This window comes from Leptonychotes weddellii, chromosome 5 (genome assembly GCF_054177405.1).
Source record: "Leptonychotes weddellii isolate Sample4059 chromosome 5, ASM5417740v2, whole genome shotgun sequence".
NCBI lineage: Eukaryota > Metazoa > Chordata > Mammalia > Carnivora > Phocidae > Leptonychotes > Leptonychotes weddellii.
This window is the reverse complement of record NC_138373.1, coordinates 8,570,844-8,580,025: the sequence shown is the minus strand read 5'-3', so window position 1 is coordinate 8,580,025 and position 9,182 is coordinate 8,570,844. Positions and strand designations below refer to the sequence as shown.

General features: G+C 50.5%; 1 protein-coding gene across 4 annotated transcripts in view; it reads right to left on the bottom strand.

Moving 5' to 3' along the window:
• Positions 1–9,182, bottom strand: part of HIP1 (huntingtin interacting protein 1) — a 147,867-nt gene that overhangs the window by 48,134 nt on the left and 90,551 nt on the right. For all 4 annotated transcript variants that reach the window (XR_014145233.1, XM_081819487.1, XM_081819488.1 and 1 more), the window contains exon 2: positions 449–512. Coding sequence is in view for 3 of the 4 variants with exons in the window: in XM_081819487.1 (XP_081675613.1) it covers positions 449–512 (64 nt within the window). In the remaining variant the exon portion in view is untranslated. The remainder of the gene's footprint in view (positions 1–448; positions 513–9,182) is intronic.

The following is a 9,182-nucleotide window of genomic DNA, read 5'->3' as shown; positions in this document are numbered from 1 at the left end:
CCCCCCCCCCCCCCCGCCCCGGTCCCCCGGGGCATAAGGCAGCGGAGACCTTTGGCTTTTTGGCTTTCGAGCCCAGAGAAGAGGAGATGATCATGTTCCCAGCGGGTGGTCCGTGTGGTCCCTATAGGCCAAGTGCAGGGTCTGGAGCGCTTTGACAATTGCTCCTGTGCCCCCAGGAAATCTCTCAAAGGGAAGTCCTACGAGGGGCGGGGTCCTTGGTAAGCTGTAAAGAGTTGAGCTAGGAGGTGGCTTTGGTCCCTTCACCCTGATGAACTGTGGTCTCAGAGGCCAGCTGCTGCCCACTGAGGCAGCTTAAACCCTGCAGGAGGCCTGGCCAGTGGAGGGGTTCCCCTTCCTGCAGCTGAGCAAGGACACCTCGCCCTGACCTCAGCCCCCACAATTTGACCCGCCTCAGGGTTGGTCTTCCAAGCAACATCCAAAAGGATATTTCTGGCGTGTTTTTCCTTTACAGCCACTTCCTGCGTATTAATGGCCTTATTGATGCTGACAGTCTGAAAAACAAGAGGAAGGGGGAGGGGAACGGAGGCTGAGATGAATACGCTCCTAGTGTCTGAGACCCTCCCAGGCACCCCACCCCTTTCTCTCCCTGCAGTGACTCCTCCCCAGCTCCCCCAGGACCCCTGTGCCCCACGGTCCCTGTACAGGGCCCCCAGTGGGGGGCAGAGGTGGGCAGCGCTCCCAGGCCAGCTGGCCCAGGCTGTCCTAAGGCAGCGGGCTTTGCTGCCTGGCATTGACTGTGCCCAGCTGCTATGCCTGCCTGCCACTCATTCACTTGGCACAACAACATGGCAATTAAAGCCTGCACAAAGGGATGCTTTTCATCCCCCAGGGAAACATTATTTCTCTGGGAGCAGGAGGAAGAGGAGCTGAGATCAGGGAGCGGCTGTGGCCCAAAGGCCATCCAGCCACGCCTCTCTCACCGCTAGAACCTTCCATGGAGACTTCCCTAGCTGGCCCGGGTCTGCAGGGGTCACTCTCATCTCTCGTTTTCCCCACTTCTGGGTATCTTCCAACCCTAACCAAATTCTCCTTTATTCCCTTACTTAAAGCGCATTAAAAATGTTCACTGCTTTCCAGTTGTGTTAAAAATCATAACTCTCTTTGGAATGTAGCCAGCCATGTGTACAGACGAATACAACTTAACACAAACACACAAACGGGATCGTATCACGTGATCTGTTTAAATATAGGTATTTTCCTTTTCCTGTTTTGCTGTGCTCCCCTTCCGTAGATGGTATGCACCTTGAGCCACATTAATGTGTTATGCATATCACACACACACACACACACACACACACACACACACACACACACGAGCACATACACCTCTACCCACCAAACGGGTTAATTGTGCCACTGTTCTATAGAAATGGGATCGCCAAGTACAGACTTTTCTACATCCTGCCTTTCTCACTTGAAAATAGCTCATGAAAAATTCTCCAAGCGGGATGGCAAAATTCTAGCCCATTCTTTTTTTTTTTTTCCTAGCCCATTCTTTAAAGAGACAGCATACTATTCCATGGTGCGGGTCGGTGTGATTTATACAAGCATTCCCATACCGGTAAGCAATCAGTTTTGCCTTTTTTTTTTTTAACCATTTTAGTCAACATGCTTATACATGTATCCTTATTAATCGATGCCTTCATTTCCAACAGGTAGATTCCTAGGAGTGGGATACAGTGGGTCAAAGCGTGTTGTTTTGTTTTGTTTTTTTAAACTTCTCATTATGGAAAGATCCAAACACAGACAAATATGAAGACTAATCTAATCGGCACGCACAGCCCCCAGCGTCAACCTTTATGAATGCACAGCCGAACTGGCTTCCTTACAGACAAGGATTCGCAAACATTTTCTGTAAAGGGCCAGTTAGTAGATGTTTTAGGCTTTGCAGGCTACATGGTTCTCCACTGCAAGTCCTCCGTTCTGCAGAAGCTGGAGCACAAAAGGAGCCTCACACAATACTAAACAAATATGTAACAGAATGAGCATGGCTGTGTTCCAATAAAACTTTATATACAAAACCAGGCGGAGGTCTGGATTTGGTCCAGGCCTGTAAGCGTGCTGACCCTTGCTTTCTACCATCAGCCACTTGACCCCCTTGCTCCCTGGATTATCTGAAGTAAAATCCCAGGCATTACATCATTTTACTAGTAAATAGTTCAGGATGAGCCTCTTAAGAAGAAGGAAAAAAGGACTATTTACAAATTAACCATAACACCATTATCACACCTAAAATTTTAAGGACACTTCTTTTTTTTTTTTTTTAAGATTTTTTATTTATTTGAGAGAGAGAGAGAGAATGAGAGAGAGCACATGAGAGTGGGGAGGGTCAGAGGGAGAAGCAGACTCCCCGCCGAGCAGGGAGCCCGATGCAGGACTCGATCCCGGGACTCCAGGATCATGACCTGAGCCGAAGGCAGTCGCTTAACCAACTGAGCCACCCAGGCGCCCTTAAGGACACTTCTTTAACATCATCAAATGGCTAGTTAATGAACACATTTCCCTCTTGTGTCAAAACAGAAAAACTTTCTTGCCCTTGTTCTAATCAGGATCCCAACAAGGTCGCCATCTTGCTTTCTGAAACCGTTCATGTTTCCACTGACCATGTACAAAAGCATCCCCACCACCACCATTTTTGCTGGTCTTATGGGTATGGTGATGTTTCACTGTGACTTTATTTCGTATTTCCCAGACTGCTAGTGAGTTCTGAGTATTTCCCTACATGCTCTCACGGTTGACCAACTGCCTTATGTAGTTAAGTACGCTCACCTGCCTTGGATCGCTTCTCCTGCCCCTGGATTATGCTGGTAGATTCCTACATTGTCCTCTAAGTGCTTCATTGTTAGTTCTTTCACGTTTAAGTCTTTATCTGGAAAAAATACATACCTACGTACATGTTTATGTACACATTGTACAAAATAGGTTATTTCTAGGCTTTACCAGGATATATTCTTTCACATCTTGTTTATGTAACTTTGGGCTGTATTCCTGAAGTCCGCTTTTCCATGTAATTTTTTTCTCTCCACAGACTCAACTCTTCGACAGCATTAAGCTCTGTTGCGGGTTGAGAGGTGTCTCCCCCAAAAAAGATGTGTTCGCATCCAAATCCTCCAGTACCTACCAATGTGATCTTATTTGGAAATAGGGTCTTCGCAGATGTAATTAGTTAAGATGAGGTCATAATGGATTAGGCTGGGTCCTAAATCCAGTATGACTGCTACCTTAGAAGAAGGCCACATAGGGGCACCTGGGTGGCTCAGCCAGTTAAGCGGCTGCCTTCGGCTCAGGTCATGATCCCAGGGTCCTGGGATCGAGCCCCGCATCGGGCTCCCTGCTCAGGGGGGAGCCTGCTTCTCCCTCTGCCTGCCACTTCCCCTGCTTGTGCTCTCTCTCTCTCTGTCAAATAAATAAATAAAATATTAAAAAAAAAAAAAGGAAGAAGAAGGCCACATGAAGACAAAGGGACACACAGACACACGGGAAGAAGACAGACATGTGAAGACAGAGGCAGAGATTAGAGTGAATCACCTATAAACCAAGGAATGCCAAGGATGGCCAATGACCATCAAAAGCTTAGGAAGAGGCAAAGAAGGATTCTTCCCTAGAGCCTTCAGAGGGAGGACAGGCCTGCCGACACCTTGATGTTGGACTTCTAGCCTCTAGAATGGGGAGAACAAACTTCTGTTGTTTTTTTTTTTTTTAAAGATTTTATTTATTTATTTGAGAGAGAGAGAGAGCACAAGAAGAGGGGAGCAGGAGAGGGAGAAGCAGACTCCCCACTGAGCAGGGAGCCCAACGCGGGACTCGATCCCGGGACTCCAGGATCATGACCTGAGCCGAAGGCAGTCGCTTAACCAACTGAGCCACCCAGGCGCCCAAACTTCTATTCTTTCAAGCTACCCTGTTTGTGCTGATCTGTCACGGCAGCCTCCAGAGGCAAACACTGGGGCCTTTCCCATCAGAACTAAGGCCAGTCAAGAAGGAATCTCTTATGCGAGATTCTGCAAGAAAGAAGGAAAAAGCTTATTCCCCTCAAATTTCCCAACACAGTGTTACTGGTATCCCAGCACCAGCTTCCTCTTAACTAGTCCTTGCTTGGACCTCATTTCTCAGCGTCTGCTTCCAGGCCCATCCCAGGCCCCTCTCGTTTCCCCTTAACTCCCTCAGGTGGGTTAACATGGTTTAAGCTATGTTTCTCCCCTGGCTCCAGGACACTGACAGGATCCTGGCTGCAGATGGACCTCTGGCCAAAACCACCACATTTACTGGGCCCTAAGAGGCCGCCTGTGTTCCGTATGGAATTATAAGGGGCGTAAATATGTAAAATGACAACAATAGACCCAGACATGGTAAGGTGCTGAACTGGATGTGGTCAAGGTCTAGGGGATTGGGTAGAGGCAGTCAGTAGTATGGGCTGAGAGAAAGAGGAGAAACCTGTGTTAGCCAGACATGTTAGAAACCACACCAGGGCCTCAAGGGGGGACTCCTGATGGCCGGGGTTTGTGGCCGCAAGGGGGGACTCCTGATGGCCAGGGTTTAGATGCATTCCACAAATATTTCTTTCTTTCTTTTTTTTTTTTAAGATTTTATTTATTTATTTGACAAAGAGATAGAGAGAGAGCACAAGTAGGCAGAGAGGCAGGCAGAGGGAGAAGCAGACTCCCCACTGAGCAGGGAGCCCGGCGCGGGGCTCGATCCCAGGACCCTGGGATCATGACCTGAGCCGAAGGCAGCCACTTAACCGACTAAGCCACCCAGGCGCCCCTCCACAAATATTTCTTTACACTGACTGACGACCCCTTGCCCAAGCTTGTGGTCATTATGAGTCTTGCTCGCAAAAATAAGAAAACCCAACACCTTAAAGTTCCCTTCAACAACATAAAATAATATACCATGAGCTTGGAGCTCTAGGTCCTGTATGTGACTGTGTGTTGGCTGAAACCTGAAAACGTTCTGTGCTCTAGACGTTGACTGGAGGGGGAAGCCCCTGGAAACTGCGATACTGCTCCGGGAAGACCTCTTAGAGGAAGAAGGTGGTGACCTTTCCCAGGTGCTGTAATTATCCCTGCAGTTTACCTACGTCTCTCATTTACGGCTCATTCAAACCCAGGGGCATCTATGATTCTTCCACAGGAAGACCAAGCAACTGGCCCAAGGTCATACTACTGGGTTCTGACCTTGGTCGGCTGAATCTTCGAGCCCAGCCCTGAACCTCCGTGACAGCTCTGGGCTGTGGAGGAACTGGCAGTCTAGGCGGCTGGGTCTAGGTCAGGGTCACAGAGGACAGGCCACCGGGCACAAGAAGGAAAGGCCTGGAGCAGGCAGGCCGTGTGGCTGGAGGGCAGCATGGAGGCCTGGGAGGGATGGGGATGGAGCCAGAGAGGGAGGTGGCGCTGGGTGCCGAAGGCCAGTGGGCTTCTGAGCTCTGAGCGGGTGGGTAGGGGCAGCAGGGATGTGAAGGCCAGAGCAGAAGGGGATGGAGCATGCAGGAAGAAGCCAGTGACAACAGAGAAATGAAGGAGTAAAGCCTCAGCCAAAATGAGAGAAATTATAATGCAAAGAGCCCAATAGAAGGTGGGCCCTAGAGTGAGTTTCTTTTTTCTTTTTAAGATATTTACTTTTTTGAGAGAGAGAGAGGGCAAGCGGGGGTGGGGGCAGGAGCAGAGGGAGAGGGACACAGACTCTGTGCTGAGTGTGGAAGCCCAATGCAGGACTTGATCCCATGACCCTGAGATCATGACCTGAGCCCAAATCAAGAGTCGGATGCTTAACCGACTGAGTCCCCCAGGCACCTCTAAAGTGAATTTCAATGACATTGGCCAAAAGGAGCTCCCAGGGGACACAGCAGAGGGAAAGCATCAAAGATGCTACAGAGGTTTTGAGTGTAGACAGGTGAGAGCAGAGGAAGCGTGTCTCAGGCTGAGGGGACCCTGTAAGATGAGGAGGAGTCCAGGAGGGTTCTGGGTGAGAAACAGCATTTTAAAAAGAATGAGGAAGTGAAGGAGCAGTGAATGATCACCACGAGAATGGCAGCTAAGGGTGCTTGCTACCAGGCCCTGTGCTAATAATAGGCATTTTGTATTAATGATCTCACTAAAGTCTTCTAACTCAACATCCTCCAAGTAGGGGAGTATTAGTATTAATCACCTCCATTTCACGGGTGAGGAAACCACGGCTTATAAAGGCTAAGTAACTTGCCCAAGGCCCCTCCACCAGTGAGCGATGAGCTGAGACTCAGACTCCACGATGTGGTTCAGGCTCTGAGTCGCAATCCCCACACTAGACATGGCCCTCCATGCCAGGGACACAGAATCAGAATCCAAATGATTTCCACAGGCTGGAAAAATGGGTTAAATTTCCCAAGATGCAACCCAGTAGGTATAAAGATTTCCTATATTTAGATCTACCTCTCTGGCACAGGGGAGACAGGACTCAAATCAGCACTTGTGAAAGGAGTTAGGTGTTTCATTTGGCTGCTAACTTACTATAAGCAACACTATGAAGTGGTTGATCAAAATGCAAATCTGGGGTCTGGATGTATTAAAAGGAATATAGTGTTCAGAATGAGGGAGGGGATGGTTCCAACTCTATGCAGGATCAATTCACACAGAAAACACTGTTCAGTTTGGGGCTTTATACATTATGTGAAAAACTGACAAACTACACCACTTCTAGAAGAGAGTGACTTGGATTGGGAAGAACCCAGGAACTGAGTAAAATTTAGAGGAATATCAACATTCTGAAGGGTGGTCATGTGGAAGGAGGAATAATCCCAAGGATCAAACCCAGACCAATGGGTAGAAGTATATGGTGGCCATTTTTGGACTTAAAGCCGTCTTGTGAAAGAGAGAATTCCCCATTAAAAGTATACAGGCAGATGCATGGCAACCTCTCTTCAGGGTTACTGTGGAAAGAACCGATAGGCTCAGTCTGGATTTGATGATTTTTAGGTTCCTTCCCCTTTTTTAGACTCTGTAAAGGTCCTTCAGATAATGGAGGGCTTTGAATATCAGGGCAAGAAATTATGGCCTGATGGACACTAGGGATCCAGAGAAGGCTCTTGAGCAGAGGAGGCACCTGATACAAAAGCCCTTCCATCCCGCTGGGTGTGAGGAGTTACCTTTTCAGTGCCATAAGGAAAGCGTGGAACAATTTCTGTGTGCACATAGTCATAGCCCCCAGGACGAGGCCAGGACACCGACAAAGGGCCTAGCCTGGCACCGGGCTGCGGAATGAAATTTCTGCCCAAACCAACAGCTACAAGACGTCCGCGTGCCCTGCCTGCCCTTGTGAGGACGGCCCCAGACCTTTCTCTTGCAGCTCATAGGAGCTCCCACTTTACTGCAGCAGACATGCCTGAGGTTCCCCGACCAACGCTTTGCCACGTACAAGTGCCCGAGGGGAGGGCCCGGCCCACGGCTGTAGGCGGGCTGCCCGGTTTCTGAGCCTCAGCATTCTGGGCTCATAAAGGCAGGCTGTGGGTCCTCCAGGGCCCTTGGAACATCAGACTCGGGGACATTTCCAGGACAGACGTTCCCGGCTATGACGAGTTTCCAGTACTTCTGTGAAACTTTACTCCTGGGATGGCATCCCACGTCATGCATGCTCCACTTCCTTCTACATTCCAAATCCCACCCTTCTTCCCAGGGCAGACCAAATTTGACCATCGAGTAGACTGACTAGGCCACTCTGGCTAATGATTTCTACTTTCTGACTTTCTTTTTTTAGATGTATTTATGAGACAGAGAGAGAGAGCATGAGCGAGCAAGCAGGGGGAGGAGCAGACGGAAAGAATCTCAAGCAGACTCCGAGCTGAGTGGGGAGCTCGACGCAGAGCTTGATCCCACGACCCCAAGATCATGACCTGAGCTGAAACCAAGAGACCGACGCTCCACCGACTGGGCCATCCAGGCGCCCCTCCTGCTTTCTTTTTGAATTCCAATTTCTCATAGTGTTTTGACACTTGGTATGTTGTCTTACCTCCCCAGTGAGATTAATCTAATCCCGAGGGCCAGGACCTGCCTTCTTCCCTTGCGGGCCCTCAGCTGCTAAGGCAGGTGCAGAGTCTTAATAAATCATAAGATTCCTAAGGACTGATTGCTTCCCAGTGCTCCCCCTCTAAAAAAGCACCAGGTATGCGATGATTCATGGTGTCTTGAGAAAATCTGCTCCCATTCCCTCCCCTCCCGAGATGCTCCCTGAAGGAAATCGTCAGGTCCTGAATGGGGCAATGCCTTCGGGGATCCTCCCAGGGCCGAGGGTGGGAAGTCGGGGCTCAATTTCTCACCTCCGGTCTACGTTAGAAAACATCCTCTGAGAACAGGCTGTGCTCCAGATTTCCCTGGAGTCACACAGGACCTACGACCACGCAGAGTCCCCCCTGAAAGAGCAGCATTGTACACGGCTTCCTGGCCCAGCTGGCCCTCGTGTCCCAAGCTGGTTCCGGAGAGCCAATTATCAGCAGGCACCGCGGGAAGGGTGACTTTCTCCTAGCCCCTCCTCCTCCCCCCCCCCGCCCCGCCCCATCCTCCGCTCCTTCAGGGCAGCCTTGGCCAGGCTGCAGCCGATGCAAAACCGTGGGGCCTTGCTTCTGCTGGGCCCTGTCCTGTCATGCATACAGCGCCTGGCAGGGGCCCCCGTGCTCGGGCTGGCTCGCAAAGGTTCCACGGCAGGGCTGGGCGGAGAGGATGTGCAGGAGGTTGGGGTGGCAGGTTCTGAAGCAAAGGACTGGAGGGGCCCCTGCCCGGGGCCACGCAGAGGGAAATGTGAGACCAGGAGGGGCAGAAGTGGAAGGGAGAAAGTGAGATGGAACAGAGGCAGAGAAAGTAAATGCAAAGAGCACGCAGGGCGCAGGGGGCTGAGCAAAGGCACAGGTGGCGACCACCAATGGCCGGAGGGATGACTGCCCACTCGGAGGGCTGGGGACTGGGGACACCTCAGAAATAATAGAGCAGTCAACATCGCTCTCAGCAGATTAGTGGCAACAGCAGAGCCTCTACCAAGCCTACACTCGGGGATCTGCTTCCGATCCCCCGCTTTGGCCTGGAAGACAGGGAATCCGAGCCCTTATTTTCTGAGTCAAGTTGCCGTAGGTAGCCCAGGCAAGAGCAGGTGAGGCCAGGATTCCAACCCAGTTCGACTCCCCACACCGTGCCGCCCTC